Source organism: Agelaius tricolor, unplaced genomic scaffold (genome assembly GCF_023055355.1).
Source record: "Agelaius tricolor isolate 1412-34295 unplaced genomic scaffold, bAgeTri1.0.p SCAF_27, whole genome shotgun sequence".
Taxonomy (NCBI): Eukaryota; Metazoa; Chordata; class Aves; order Passeriformes; family Icteridae; genus Agelaius; species Agelaius tricolor.
The window spans coordinates 1,637,984-1,654,976 of NW_027269287.1; the positions used below are offsets into that span (position 1 = coordinate 1,637,984).

The following is a 16,993-nucleotide window of genomic DNA, read 5'->3' on the forward strand; positions in this document are numbered from 1 at the left end:
TGCAGTCATACATTTGCTTTTGGAGACTTAAATCAGAGACCAGTTTATTCCCTGAAGGCATGTATACACAGAGTGCCAAGAAAAGTAAGCTTAATTAGCAAAAGATCTGAGTTTAAAGCTCATTAAGTCCTTATAAGGACTTTCCTTCTGAAATTATTTGGCTGTCATACTGAAGAGGATTAATCTTACATGAATTGTTTACGGTGGACTTGTCAGTTATAGGTTTCAATTGGACTGAGGTTTAAAGTTCTTTTCCAACCTAATGATTCTATAGTTCTGTTCTCTTCTATGTTTTTTAGGGCAGCATGTCTCTACAGGAATTAGGGAAGCATGCAATGGTAAAAAATTTGTGTACCCATTATAATAGCAATTTCTATACAATAACATCTAAATATTCACAGGAGTTGATACACCCACCCTTAAATTACCTATGATCCCAATGGTAATAATAATTTTCTATCATCTAAAGCACTACATATATTTTAGTGTTCCAAGTTTCAGTAGTCAAGATAGAAATCTTATTAATTGCATGACATTCAGGCACACAAACAGTATGATAAACTCTGAATCTTCAAATATATCATTTGGCATAAAATTTCATTTAAGGCAACCAACCAAAGTGTTTAAAAACCCCAAAGGTTTTAGCATATTTTAAAATATCTGAGATCCAAAAGTAATAATGTCATTACTTTTGTGTAAGTGATAATCAGTAATTTCAACAAGAATGTGTTTATAAGTATCATACAAAATTAGTTTGTGTTGCTGCTTTTTAAAAATTCTGCTATTTTCTGTTTCATATTTTAAGCCCTCTGCCTACTTATTTGCATTGTGTGTTTTGTCACATTAAATATTTCTTTTTCCGTTAAAACGTTTTAACTGAGGTAGCTGAGTTCAAAGTTTAAATTCTGCTCATGCATGCTTATTTGCAAAGCTATAAAATTAAGATTTCAAGAAAAGCTTGGATATCTGCAGAAGAAGGGCCCTGAAATTGCTCAGTAAAATGGTGTTGCTGCATGAACAAAACAAGTTTGGTTAAAAAAAAAACACAAAAGGAAAAATATTATGCATCCTAATTCTGTAAGATTGATTATTTAAGTTACAGAATATACTCTTGCTCTTGAAGAAATACTGTTTAAAGGTACACTATTTTAATATCAGAATTTATGAATGCACTGTGGAGTCTAGCATCTGTTTCTTAATTGTCTACTTTGGAGAAGTTGGGTTTTTCTTTTTAATATCATACTACTTTTAACTGTGAGGGTTAGTGTTTTTCTCTTCCAATTTCTTCATAGTAGTGATTGTAGCACTTCTCTAAAATTACTTCTCAGGTAATATATAATAATATATATTATAATATATAATATAATAATATAAGTAATATACTTTACTATATAAAGTATGAAATTTGTTGTTAAGGTGTATATACTTTTAATGAAAAATTATTACATACACATTTATTGCAGTTCACTGACCAGTAATGGGATGTTGATACCTCCTAAGTAGGCAGGGACGTTTTCTTTTCACTGTCGTATTCAGATTGATCCAAAATTGTCTCAAATGCAAGTGTGTATTCAGTTCTGCAGGTCTTGAAAGCCATTGACACTTCTGTAATGGCAATTCTGAGGTTGTAGAGACTATGTTATATTGAGTATGTATCAATCTGAAACAGTCTCTTCAAACTTCTAAGACACAAAGGTTTTCTTCATTGAGTATGTAGTGCCTGAGAAAAAGAAGAATTAACCTGTCAAGTAGGTCAGGTGTTTAAAATGAAGGAATGTGACAGTAAAAGAGACAAGTGATGGTTGAGTTACTCTATACTGAATATAATATTAGATAGACTATTACTAGTGTGAAGGAAAGAAGCAATGAGGGAATGATCATTCTCCTGTGAGGGTAAGGAACAAAAATCTGCCTTGAAAACCCTATTAATTTGGTAGACAGGAATTCTAGGAAGTCAGTTTAGTTTTTGATTCCAGCCATGCAATGCCAATTTTTTTTTCCTGGGAAACCACAAATGCTTTCTGCTGCATTCATCACTGGATCATTGAGGTAGATAATATATGGTTGTTACCTCTTACCTAATTTGAGGACACAGTTTTTAGGCATTTTTAAAGGAGCACTGGTCCCTTTCCATGCATTGATACTTTAGTGTATATTTGTATGTTTTAGTCTGTAAGTAATAATAATGGCAAAAGAATCACCAGTATCATCATCTTCTCATAAGAAGAATGTTGTTGAGAAAGAAAGATTGGGGTTTTCTTAAGTGGGAGGATTTTCTACTTGTCTTTTAAGTCTCCTTAGTCGTTTAATGTCATAGAACATATTGTTGAATTGTCCAGCAGGTGTATTTTATATGTTACAGGCATAGACCACATTATTGCCTGCATGGTTTAAAAGCTGAAATATCTAGTATGAATAGCTTTATGAAGGTGGGGAAATTTACAGTTGCTGAAAGCTTCCCCTTGTAATTTATGCAGGAAAAAAAGAGAAATTGGTTATGAGCCATTTTTTGGCACATAGAAGATAAACTTGATGCTGGTGCAGTATGTATGAAATTAAAATAGACAGAGCTTGTAAAAGGTGTCTCTTTTGCCAACACAGTATCAATCACTATATGCTCTGCTCCCTAATACACAAAATTTATTTCAGAATTTTAGTGGCAATACAGCAAGTTATCCCCACAGTGATACCTATGGTAATATCATAATATTAGAAATATTATTGTCCTAGATTCTGTAGATGTACCCTACAGATGTTCCTCAGAGGTGAGGGTTCTTGATATTATGCTTGTTTTGCAGAATTTTTGGGAATGGCATGTAGTTTATCTTCAGCTTTTTTTGGAGCCTGTTAAAAACTTAAAGAACAAAACTTCACTTTCTGTGGAAGGCTACATTTGAAGTCCTTTTCTCTTTCTTCTTTTCTTCTCACCCCAGGCTGCCACCTCTCCCCCTCCCCACTTGTCCTAAATACATTGACTTAATAATTAACTACTGAAGTGGACCAATTTTGTGATCTCAGTTGGATGTCTTTACCTAATCAAATCATTAGTGACTTAAATCACTGATGAGGATCATTTTTTCTCTCTTACAGGGAAAGTAAATTTAATTAAAGTGTCAATATTGCCTAATGCAATTATTTTTCCAGAGTATAACAGAGATTATTTCAGACAGCTTAAAAAGCAAACAGTACTTGGAGGTTATTATGACTAAAGTGATACTGGAGAAGTCTGTAAACATTTTTTTTTTTGCATCCATAACTGATAAAAGTTGTAAAAGGGTTTGGTTTTGAAGGACATGGGAATGATTAACACTAGGAATAAGTCAGTTTAATTAGTGCATAACTCCTAATCATATTGTTTTGTGACTCCAAATTTTGTTGTTTAGAATATCCAATCTGTTATTGATAACTGTGCAGATGAGACTACAGTATAAATACTGTATTTTCCAGGGAGTTTGTATTATTTGTTTACTTTGAAAGCCTTATACTCTGGAGTTGTTAATTGCATTCATTTGAATCTAAGCACAAAATGCTGTCTCACTTCCTTCCATGCCTTATTTTTCCTATGGCTAAGTGAGTTGATATTTTACCTCGCTATCTTACATTCCATGTATTTACGAGGAGGAGGCCCTTATTGTAGGTTGTATGACACCTTGAGTGAGAATGTCTGGATTTTATGTACTAACTGGGTGCCTGAATCACAACTTTGCTCAAGCTGAATTCTGTGAATATCTCTGGTATGTTTGCTTTTTGTAAAAGATATAGTAATCATATCTTTCATGACTAGCTTGCATATATTGTGTAACTTCCAAAAAAATTAACAGTTTTTTCAACAGTTATGTATGTGAATGAATTTCAGATTGTTTCTTTCTCTCATATTTGTCTCAATAGCTAAGAAATCTTTCAAGCTTGGACCTACGTCATATCACAGAACTGGACAATGAAACCGTGATGGAAATAGTAAAGAGATGCAAAAACCTTAATTCTCTCAATCTGTGTCTGAACTGGATCATTAATGACAGGTAACTTCATTATGGCATCCAAAAGCAGTGTAATGCAACTTTAACTGGTTCTGTTAGTTGAGAATAATTCCTTATGGTTTGGGGGTTGGAGGACATTGATTAAAGCAAATAATGTTTGCTGAGTGCTTATTCTTGCTTGTTTTGGGTAAATCATCCAGACACCTATTTTGTGGTGTGTTTGCCTATTTCTACAATGGAGAATAGTTTAGTTGTGACCAGATGGCAGGACTAAGTTGTTTAAGGCAGATTTCTGGAGAATGTGCTCTGTACAAAGAGTGAAATGTTCAATTGCTATTGAACTGACTCAATTCAATAGGTGTCCAGGATTTAGATAAATTTATATGTACTCAAACAGTGAAGCATACATTTGACTATATAAGTAAGAATAAACTGCTTGTGAATTAATAAGTGGAATTCTTGTATTTTTAGAAAGCAACAAGGTTGTTTGGCTGGTTTTGATTTTTTTTTTTTGCAAAGAACTTCAGAATCAAAATGGAAGAATGATGCTGGATTATAAACTAGCCTTTTCCTTTTGACCAGAATACCTCCTATCCTGCTGTATTCTGATCTTTTGATCAATTTATCTATTTCAACATCAAGTATGTGGACAAAGATTATGTATAGTTATATCACAGATCAGATGAAAAATGAGAATTTTAAAAGTGAGCTTTTTTTTTTAAACAAAAAAATGAGCCAAGTCAGTGCCTGACGGTACAAAGGAAAGAATATTTTTAATTACTTCTGCCTTACTATTTCATTATAACTGCTGCTTTAAGCAAAAGGAAAAAGACACTTATAACAGAAAGGGGTTCTAAAACAGTTTCATATAAACCAGAATAATGTATTCTAGCAATTGTACTTCTTTCCCATGATTACTTTTTGGTTTTCGTAATAAGGTATGCTTTCAAGGTTTTCCAAAAGTCATTAAGGTGTACTGATGTGTAGGTGAGCTCAGACTTTGGTGAAAGTGTAGTATTCCAAAAGTAATAAAATTGCATTGTGTTCACTAGGAAGTACCAGTAACTTTTGCCATAACTTCTTTTAGTCCTTAAGACCGTTTTTTGGATTTGTTTGTTTAGGTCAGACCTTTGATGAAACTTCATTGGTTTTGAAAGGATTTAGTTGCCTCATCTTTCTGTCTGTAGGGCCTTATTTTCACATGTGGAATGAGGTGACTGGAAAATTTCAGGATAAACTAGAAAAAGTAATAAGAATAAAAATTCAAATTAAAAAACCAGGCAGTTTTCAGGTTTTAATTAAAGTACTTAGAAACATATATCCATCTGCTTGGATGTTTTGAGTACGGCAGTCTGCTAAGTTTGATCTGAACTGCTGTCAAACTGTTCTTGAAAATCCTTTATTAGAATTACTATAAAAATAAGTATATATTTTAATTCTATGCATATTACTCTAAAACTTCACACTGAGAATGAATTATAAGAATTGTGAATCTTAGCAAGACAAGGAAGCCCTTTCAAGGAGTGATAGATAATCTGCTTCTGTATGTCACTTCTAGTTGTTTATTTTTGCTTCTTAAGGTTTTCCATTTCATGTTTTTTTCTAATTGTACTTGTTAGTACTTAATATAACAATTAAAGTTTGTAAATTTGAATTATCTTCTAGTTAAAAAAAAGAGAGAATTTAGAAAATAATTAATGCCTGTAGATCTGAAGCAGTTATTTGACAATTCAGAAATTTTTCCTATTCTGAAAGTGGCATGAAGCTCCAAATGCTAGTCTGAACTGAGTAAAGTTGATTGCTTTACTCTTCCTAAAAGCTCAGTTGAGAATAATGGAAAATTATGTAAAAGGAACATGATACAACTGCATGACTTTATTTGAATAAAACACCAGATTAGCGCAGTATTTTGAGTGTACCCACTTTGAGAATAGAGGTGAGCTTTCAAAAGCTCACAGGACTGTTCAGGTGCTTCGGTTAAAATGCAAATTAGTTTAAATTAAGTAAATTAGTCAATTATTTAAGCTTAACCCTTTTTTTTTTTTTAATGCCGTTGGGTGGCTCCTAGTCAGAGGGAATGTCAGAGAAGATTCTGTCTCTTGAATCTCTTGATACCTTTCCAGTGCATATTAGATAGTAGCAGTCTAACATTTTTCCCAATTCCTGTTTTAAAATAAATATTAGTTCCACCTCTCCCCCACTCCCCACCCCATTATCAAGCAGGTTTACTTGTGAAATCCAACTACATAGGACTTGTATTCCAGATCTTTTCAAACTTAAAAGGACAGTGTTCTGCTCACTTTACAGAACTGAGGGCTGAGGCTTCTTTAAAGCCTTGGAAAACTGTTTTGCTCCATTTTTTTGTGCATAATATTGAGTGTGAAAGAAAGCTAGAAAGCTTTTAAAACACCAGTATAACTTGCAAGACCTAAGTAGCTCTTAAAGGCAGTTGATTATGGCTTGGCAGAAATAAGTCACTGGTTTTAAAACTTTCTTTCAGATTTCATGATTGTTTTCAGAAATCCATTAAAATTCTTTCCACAAGCAAGAGTATAACTCTAGAACACTTATAGTCCTGTCTTGCTTGTGACATGGTGTTAGAGTTAATCCTGTGATCATTACATTTCTTTTTAAATAACTTAAATTTTCAGAGTATATTACTATATAACTATATAGTATATAGTTATATATAGTATAATAACTATAATTTTCAGTGCCTGCTTGGCAGGCACTTGCTAAGATTTTTGTTGCTGTGATTCTTCTGCATATGCAAGAATTGATGAAGACCGTTGTTTCTGTGTTTTGATTAGAGCTATTTTTTTTTTGGACATATGCATCTAAAAATCTTATGTGGGACAGTAAAAAAAAAAAATTTACCTAAGACAAAAAATATGTTCAGTTGAGATACTCTTGACATTAGTTTTAAAATGAAGGAAAAAGCTCATTCAAAAGCTTCATATACTATTTTTCAGATTGGTTATATTTGTTATAGAAAAAATCCTACTTCTTTCAAATATGAACAAAACCAAGCTTGCAAATTCTTTTCATATGCATCATGAGTAGATTACATCAGTCTTTGCAATTGCAAAGGATTGAGTTCTTTGTACATGGTGAGGTGAATAATATACTCTGAAGCTTGCTTTCAGTAACCTTATCACCTTGAAGTTGTTTTTATGATCACTGCCCTTGTTCCTTTGAATTTCAGTTGATGAAGTAAAACCAGAACATCTAGAAATAAATGTTTTGTGGGAACAAATCCTGAAGGATTCAGGAAATGTAGTATGATGTGCTGGCAAAATTTTCAGAGGTATATGGATTTTTTAATAGTTTGAGGAACATCTGCTATTTATTATATCCATAATGATCAGGAGACAAACAGCAGACAGTCTAACATTATTTTGTGAAGCTCATCACTGTGGACTGAGAGTTGCAATTCACTTTAACATCTGTGTTACATAATTCACTTAGGGACAGACATATAAAAGCTATGCAGTGACTGTGAAATCTTAAGAGTGTTTCTGCTTGCTTCAGTTATCATCTTACTAAAATATTTCCTTATATTTGTATAATATTTTTATATTTGTGTAGAGGATGTTTGCCAGCCCCTACTGTATCTATCTTTCTTCTTAGAAAGAAGAGAATAATGCAGATAAGGCAAGGAACTTCATTTACAGGTACAATGAGACTTTTTTGTGCCATGGCACTTCCAGTCACCCAGGGTAAGATTCCACCTGCAATACAAAATTATCAATTAGTTTTACAGTGAAAGGACAATATTTTCCCAATCATTTAAGAACTTTGGTTCTTCCTCTTTAGGTGGTGCTACATGTTCTTGTAATAATGTCTCAAGAGAGCTGCATTTTTTCATATAATTTATTACACACGTTGTGGGTGACTTCAATAGCAGGTAGCTTGTGGGTGACTTCAATAGCTAAGATTTGCAGAGCATCGGGATGTTGTTGAGAGCAAGTTATGGATGTGACTTGGAGGATGATATGCAATATCTCCATAGCACAGTAAAACAGTGAGAATTTTGGTTAATTACCTTGTGGTGGTATTGCTAACCATCACTGGACTTGTGACTGGTGATGGGGGGGACGGGAGGCATTAATGTGCACCTCCTTGAGCTGTTAGCACAGATGGAAAACCTGGATGTAGTCTTGTTATTCCATTTCTGAGAAAACAGCTCTTTCTTCTTTTTTGTTTCCATGAAAATCCACTATGGATAAACCAGAGTAGGCAGTGTAATGGGACAGTCTAACCACACTGTAATGATTAAGATTTGTTGGTGGGGATTATAGTTGGAGTCCAGGACAGAGGAACGTGTAAATACAGACATTTAACAAGGAGAGCAGTCAGGAAGTCAACATACAAAAAAAATTCAGTGGAAACATGGAAACAGACCATAAGCTTGAAAATCAAACTGTTTGTACAGCCTCAGAGTCAGGAGAAAGGAGAATTCACCTTCAGAGATTCTCCATCTATTTTATTTGACTAGGTCACTAATGCACTACAAATTTCTCAGACCTGGGTATCATAGTTGTCGGCACAGAGTGTTTTGGGGTTTCCACATTGTTACTTAGTAGAATAAATTTTGTTAATGTGGTCTTCCATACATTAGAGAAGTGTTCAAAATTTTATGTCCATGAGTTCATGTAAATCCATCTAATCAGCCTTGGGAGCATCTGATGAGACCTGGATTTGTTGTGGGTAGTGGATACAGTGCTGAAGATTATTTCAGCAAGAGATTAGCTCAATGTGTTTAGTCCCAGAGCTGCTGGTATATGTGAATGCCCCAGCATTTCACTAGCAGATATGAGCATCACGATAGTAGCTCCATTTTTACAGTGTATTTTTAATAAAATGCAAGGTTGGTGAGCACTAGAATTATTTTCTGGAAAAGTAAAAGAAAAAGTTTTTTCCTTCTGAAATTAAAAGTCTCTGCATATTTGATGTGGAAATTATTTTTAATGAAATTGCTTCTAAAGGAAGATTTCAAGGCTTTCATCTTGCCTATGTTTTTCCTAATCAAAAATGTCCATTTTAACTTTGATGTCTACAATGCATCTTAGCATTCATCACTTTAGATGTGACTGAAGTTGCAATGTACTTCAAGAGCATTGATACTTATTCCTGTAATATCTGGACTTGTGGATATAGTAAAGTTTTCCAGAGAATAACTGTACTTTTATACAATATTTGTCATCAATCACTCTAGGTGAATACTAGCATTTCTTTATTCTAATGTAATTTCAGCTATTCCGAGTTATCTGAGAGATCTCCTTAGAGTACTCTGCATATTTATCAGATGTTTAGTCAGCTGCATTAAAAACTTGAACTCAATAAAAACTGAAATAATGTAACACAAATCAATTTTACTTTTAAAATTACTTACTCTTTTGAATGTCATACTTTTTAATTAAATTTAGAGGAAAATTTGCTTTACCCTGCAGATGTTTTGTGAAATGATTTGAAACTGACTGTCAAGTTTTTTTAAAAATTCAGAACAAAGCATACAAGTTGGACAAAGAATACACCTAAGCATGGCAATTTTTTTTATTGACTTCAAGTTCTGGGTCTTGTATTATTTTTTTAATGATTATATAAAAAGGGAAAAACACCCCTTTTGTGATTAGTACAGAGTAGTGGGTTAAAGTGAAATGAGAGACCCACACAGGAGCAGGGGAAAAGTATGAGAAGAAAGGAGCAACAGAGAAAAGTATTGTGAACTGAATGCAACCCACATTCCACATTGCCCTCTGGGAGAAAAGGGAGTTGGGAGTAAACTTTGCTCAGGAAAAAATGGCAGCTGAGGTGTTTCTAAATTTGTTCTTGTTTCTCATTGTCCTGCTCTGTCTAATTAGCAACTAGATCAGTTTCTCCAAGCCAAGTCTGTTTTGGATAGGTGGCAAGTGATTTCCTATTCCTTATCTTGATCTACAGCCTTGTTTCATCTTATTTTGTTTCCCAGTCCTGCTGAGAAGGGGGGCTGAGAAGCAGCTGGGTGCCCAGCTGGCAGGCATTTAAGGTATCCTTACCCAATCTGCTGCACAAACTACTCCAGTATATGTCCTACCCATGGCCTGCAGTTCTCCAAGGACTGCTCCATTGTGGGTTTTTTCCATGGGGTACAGTTCATAAAGAACGAGTTGCTCCAAGCCTGGATTCCCCACCGCTCAGTTTGTGATGCTGTGAACGCCGAGGTAGCATTTATGCTTCAGTGTTTCCTTTGGTCGACTTGGGTATTGTCACTCATACCTTATTTCAGTGTTATGATATCTTACATAATTTAGTTTTGCTCTTGTTGTGCAGTATTGTGTGAGAATTGCACCTTTCATGCCCACGAGTGCCGGATGAACTTTCTCCAGAATAAAGCAGTGGCCATATAATTATGCTATTCTGGGTATCTTTGTTTTAAATGTTTTCTTACTCATCAGTGCAGTGGAAAAAGAATGTGGGGTATGATTCCACACATATCTCAGCAGTTACCCCAGAAATCACTAATCTTACCAGTTAGTCATCTTCTCAGCTTCTATTAATGTGCCCTGAATCCACTTTATAAAGGCTTCTGGGAACTGTTTCTTCAGCATTGTTATCAAAGAAATTAATTTTTACAAACATTTGATTAGAACAAATCGCTCTCATACTATCTGCAGAGTTTAACCGATGATAAAAATCAGAATGCATTTTATATAATTAAGTGTAACTTTCCATTTATTAGCTTTAGCCTGCTAATTCTACTTATCTCTATAACTGAGATGAAACTGGTACAAAAATGAATAGTTTTTTTAGGGACCATTTTTTGGTGGAGGTGTATGTTATCAGAGACAGTAAAACTTTCAAGCTCTTGTCATGATTTGCCATGCTTTTGTCTTTCTTAACATACTTGAAAAATGGGGAAAATAGTCCACTGTTGTCACACTGCTGAAATGTATGATAAATGGCGGTCTGTAAATAGTGAAAATATGAGGAGGGTGATTAAGTCTGACAATTCTCATGTAAAAACTTGAGATGATAAATATCTCCTGTGATTAGTTGGTAATTTAGTGCAAGGGACGAACATCAGCCTAAACAATTTTATGAGTTGTGGCATAAAAAAAAACTCCGTGAGATAGGTATGCACTTGTTAAACCAAAGGAGAAATTTCTTAAACTTAGTTGCTAATAATTAAAAATGGCAGACTTGACACAAAATGTGCCTTGATGATTTTCTGTATGACATTCCTTACAAAAATTAGGAAAGTGCAATGCTCCCTGAAGGCATGGAAATGACAGTGTATTATAAATCTGATTCCTCAATGCATCATGAAAATGAAAAGGTTTCTTGTATATATAGAATTTCTGTACAGATAAAATACTTCCAGTGTTATAATTTAAAGCAGTACAGAAAATTAAAAAAATCCAACCTGCCATGGCTCTGAAAAGAAGATGTAGTCTTCATTGCAATTACTGTTATATTCTGAGGTTGCAACCTATAATTCACCATGCAGTCAGAATAGACACAGTACTTGAAAAGAAGAGAGAAAAAGGGAATGGGTGTCCCAATGATTTACTGCACTGACTGCATTGTTTAGAGCCTGTCAGTATATCCAGTATGAGTACCATTTGAAAGGAACATAACCATGTTCTAAATTCACTTTAGGCTGTTTCCTGCTGCACGAGTTCTAAGCTCAAAATGAAAAAAAAAAAAAAAAGGAATTATTTGGTGGGGTTTTTTTTCTTTGTATATGTGTGGGTGAGAATGAACTTATCTTATGGTGGGATCATGCAGTCATATAAACAGGAAATGTGTCAGATACTGCATGCTAATTGTCTTCAATCCTGATCAGGTTACTCAGTGAGCCCTTCATTTCTTTTGTTAAAACCCAAGAAAACTGGTGTATTCTGAATTTTCTGTGATGTTAAATGCAGGGACATTCTGTTTCTAGAATTCAAGATTAGCCAATAGGTACTGACTTGTAAAGGATACAGGATTTTAATGTACCTTTGAAAAGTTGTACTCAGCTGGAAGAGGAAGATAGTGATGAAGTGGAAGTTGAGCTGACAGAATGAATAACTTGCAGTATTATAGTATACTGCCCTGAAAGTGCAGTAATAATGTAATGAGGAAAATAAGCAGTAGTTTAAAGTGGAGGTCATGGTGATGCCTATAGGATATAGTCAGGGAAAAACAAGTAAGCAACACAAAGAATAAAAGTTTTGAAAGGCTAAAACTGGGTCTCTCTGCTTGAAATCCTGTTGACTTCTGTTCATACCTTGTGATTGTGATTTGCTGTTTCTCAGAACTATGGTGAATTGGTCTGAGACTTCCTTCAGTACATGAATCTAGTTTTTTGTCTCATGGAGTAGAGAAGAAACTGGTAAATACTCCCCTCCATGTGCCTGAAGGGAGCTAGGACTCAGCCAGCTTGTCCTGCTAGCTTTCAGAGGGGCAGAGTGTTCCCAGGTCTCACAGTTCTATACAGAAAAAATCCTGCCCAGTTATTAAATAGAGCCTGAATTTTTCACTGTCAAAACCACTTATATCTCATTTATAACTTGTATAATTTCTGTCACTTTGGCACGCTAGGAATGCTATGTCAATTTCTCAGTTGCTAAGTACAAGAAGGGTGTGGACATACTGGATAGAGTCCTGCAAAGGACCATAAAGAAGATAAAGGGACTTGAGCAGCTGTTCTGTGAGGGCAGGCTGAGAGAACTGGGGCTGTTCAGTGTGAATAAGCACATGAAACAAGGGAGCAAAGAGAGCAGAGCCAGGCTCTTTCCAGTGGTGCTCAGCGACAGGTGGTAGGCAAACACAGGAGGCTCTCTCTGAACTTCAGAAAATGTTTCTTCACTGTAATGGTGGCTGACTACTAGCACAAGTTGCCCGGAGAGGCTGTGCAGTCTTCCTCCTTAGAGACAAGGATTCTAGGTGCCTTCCAGGCCTCTTCCAAACTTACACACTCTGTGACTCTCATACTAACCTCTTGTGTTAGTTTGTGTTTTGATTGTTAAGGTAGATGGAGATACATGAACTGAGGTCCACCATAGCAGCCATATTCCTTGCCTGCTTCTGATTTTTTAAAGTTTGTCATGACATGTTTGAACAGACCATTATCTCCTGATTCTGGAAAATGCATTGGTCAAAGAGGTCCTAAAGAAGGCCCACAAGGAATTAGAGATATATTGCTATCAGCATCATTGATGTTGCTGCTTATAGTGAAGAATAGGAAAAATCGTTTATTGCCATAATTCTTTTCTTGTCTTTCCAGTACCACTTACCACCTACTCTGTTTTATTTCTTGTCTTAATTTTCCCTCCCCTTCTCACTTTATCTGATATAGTCTACTTTGTCTGGCCTGTGGCATTTAGTAGATGGTTGTGAGTCTGTGGTAGTCAGAGAGTTAAGAGCAATTCCAAATACTATGTATTGGAAAAAATTTTCCAAGTTCCAGTCACTCCAGACTAAGGTTTGTAGTCTGCTCCCTTGCAGTACAGTATCAAAAAATTTGTTTCCAAAGACAGTGGTTTTTTTCCTGTATTATTGTCATTCCGGCCTGTCCTTGCAACACCTCCCAGAACATGAGAGAAGGGAACAGGACTTTCTGTCTTGTTTCCAAAGGATAGAGTTAAAATAAAACTAGTTTACCTGCTCTTAGTGCTTTGTATTTCAAATTTTCATAGTTCTTTCTCAATTACCTTAGAACATTTTTATAGGTGGTTATTGCCTTTGACATGATCATTTTTTCTAATGAAAATTCCATCTGTGCTTAGCTGCTTAGTTTCACACAGGGTAAAGAGTCACCTTAGCTTTCTTGAATCTGCTTAATTCTACACAGTGGTACTTCTCTTTCCCTTGAGAAAAGAAATTCTGTTACCTCTTGACATGCTGTAGCTAGCCAGATTTACCAACACCTGCCAGCTTGTCATTAGTAGAGGTGTTTCAATGAAGTATGTGGATCTCGAGTAAATGAAAAGTACTCCTAAAAAAAGAATTGTCTGGAGGCAAAACGCTGCCAGTAGTGTTTTCCTGGCTTGTTCCTTAAGTTTCCTATAGACGGAGGGAAGGCAAGCTGCAATGAAATGTTAACCTACCTGGAAAGCTTTTCCAAATCTGTGTATAGTAAAATAAAAAGATTGGTCTTCCATTCACTTTTAGAAAAAGAGCTTTCACAAATAGAAATGACAAATCATTAATGATTAATTCTTTAATTTCATTCTGGTAAAATTAACTAATATACTTCTATATGAGCAATTTATAGAAGTCAGCAGAATAACAAGCCATGCTTGATACATGATACATCTGGTTTTATACAAAAAAATGGTGTGTTAAAGTAACACACAAATAAAACTGGTTATTTGAGATCAGTACAGTTACAGTGTTGGAATTATTTTGATTTTTATTTATATTTTGTTACTTTTCTTTCAAAAAGAATGTATCTTGAAGTTTATGCTTTTGCCTTTATATTTAATTTTTTGAATGCAAATATACACATACATATATAATATATTCTCTGGATGGTTAATAATAGATTTTTGCATATGAGTAGGTCTGCTAAAGGTGTTGAATAAATGAATGCTTCCTATTTAGGGAAGTCTTAAGGAAGACTTAAGGAAATCCTAAGAGTTACATCTAGGCAAGTTTCTAAGTCTGATTTACTATAATTTGTTACTTGACGAGTAACATATCAGTCATATTTTTTTTGCTGGAGCCACAGTACATTTCAGTCAGACTTTACCAAGAGTTAGTGATGCTAAACCCTTTGTTTCAAAACCTGAGACTGGATGCAGCATCGAAAAAGCCTGGCTGCCAGAAAGATTAATCAGCTGCTTGTGGACCCTGCCCAGTGCAGAATAGAACAGAGCCCAGAGGCTAATTTTTATTCTCCATTGACTGTTGAACAATGGTAATTGATTTATAAAACTGAATTTCAAACTCACAGGTGTGTATAGTGGATTATCTATGAATTGTTCTGCCCTCCTCTGATTCTTTCCAGATACACATTGCTATTAGCTTGACTTTAGGAGTTATGCAGTTCTGTCAGTTCATGTTTCTAAGCATCTTGAAAGTCCTTTTCAGTGCTACTGAAGTTTCACAATTTGTTTCAATCTGGAAAATCAAGCATGAGCTGATATAAAAGGGAAAAATATCCAGCCATACCTGGATTGGAAGAGTAACTTTGGGAGATACATTTGATTTGCACAATACTAAAAGGAGACAAAAGGCCTTTTATAGTCCTTAATTAATTCTGTTTTGTATATGAAATACATTAATTCCAACATATTTTCAACATATTTATAAATCATACATAAATCGACTTAGAGTCTAGCAACTTAATTTTTTATGGTTCTGATTACAGTCACTGAGAAAATACCCACTCTTGAAATATTTATGTCCTTATTGAATTGATTCAGATAAATTTTACTCTTCAAGACGAGATACCTTTCTATTGCATAACTTGCTTTTCCATGCTGCTCTTGGGAGCTTTTTATCAACAAGGTATAACAGTTTGCTTGTTAGGCTGAAAAGTATACTAAATGTTACTTAGAAAGGCCTGTCAGATGGCATTAAAATTTTCATGCAGTTTTTTCTGATACTGAAAATACTTCCGTACTGTGAAAAATTACTTAAAGTAGAAGATCTTACCTTGCATAGCTCTATTTTCTTCCAATCTATGTATTTCTTTTGGCTGATAGTTTTCAGTGGTTTCTTTTTTTGCATGTCTGTATCTATTGGTTTTGATTTCTTTTAAAGTGGTCCTTTAAATCTTGACATATGCAGGCTGTGTTGAGAGGATGCCTTTCCTCACATGTGCGATATATTTTATGCGTGTATAAAATATATATCCGTTTGCTACCTAAAGTGTTTCTCTAATCTGTATTGCAAACTGTAGTTCTATTTCTACTTTCAGACACAGTAATACTAGCCAGCAGAATTTAGCTTAGAAAATTTGTGCCATCCTTTAGCATTTCAGCAGGGCAAAAATAAAAAGTGCATGCTCAAGCTTTCATCCATTAATTGTCTTCTGGCCTAGGAGACCATGTCAGGAATTTTAAATTATATTAGACTCTCCTGGGGCAATGGGAGAAAAAGGAAAATACATTCTGTGTAACTTAGTTGTGCTCAGTGGTCTCCATTTGGACTGCTTTCCTGCCTGTTTCTGGTCTCTTCTTGATGACAATAGCAACAGAACTGCCAATAATTATTGTAGCTTGGAGCTAAATGTAATGGATGCTCTTGATTTTACATAATAGCTAGAGTAACTCAGAAATTTTAGGTTATATTCAAACCTCAATTCAGCATAAACCCATTCTAATGGGTTCCATTAAAATCCATTCTATTTTAAAACTGTATAAACTTCCAAGAAAAATAGTGTTGGTTTGTGTTTGTTTTGGTTTTGCATTTAGCATCCAGAAAAAAATTGAAATACTGTTATGTGGAGTCATAGGTTGGAGACAGACACATGACACAACACAGCAAACAGCAATGAGTTTAAAAGGCTGCCCTTTCAGAGGGGCTTTGGGCTCAAATAATTGATTGGATGGGACCTCTCTGGCCAGTGGTGTATCTGCATCGCAACTAGAACTGGGCTGGCTGAGGTCTTTGCTTGGGTTTGAATCCAACCTATGCCCACCTTATCTGGAGACTTTTTTTCTTCTAGGTTGATTGAGTTTAAGGGGCAGCTTCAGATCAACTGCAATGTTAAAAAATATGAGTATAAACTAGCTTTCCTAGTAATATCTTAATCTAGGCATCTCCTTACCTGTGATACTAAACAATTGTTCTAAACATGTGCTCTAAGCAAAGGTTCCTACTTTGAGGATTTTCTTATATAATTCTCTTCTAAAAGATCTTTCGTTTTTTGTGATTACTATAGGTTACTATCCCAGAATGCTGTAATAAACATTCTTCTTTGCTGTCCCTGACAGATTTAATTTTCTAATTAAAACATAGTCATGTTTTGAAAAAATTTTATCACAGAATTGAGGGCTGTTAAGAATGCTTAAACACTTCAGGTCAAATTTTAAAATAAG

At 34.8% G+C, this 16,993-nt stretch overlaps 1 protein-coding gene across 1 annotated transcript in view; it reads left to right on the forward strand.

Moving 5' to 3' along the window:
• The window catches only part of FBXL17 (F-box and leucine rich repeat protein 17), a 266,957-nt gene that overhangs the window by 87,925 nt on the left and 162,039 nt on the right, over positions 1 to 16,993 (forward strand). Inside the window, exon 6 of the mRNA XM_071448552.1 lies at positions 3,889 to 4,019. Coding sequence (XP_071304653.1) covers positions 3,889 to 4,019 — 131 coding nt within the window. The remainder of the gene's footprint in view (positions 1 to 3,888; positions 4,020 to 16,993) is intronic.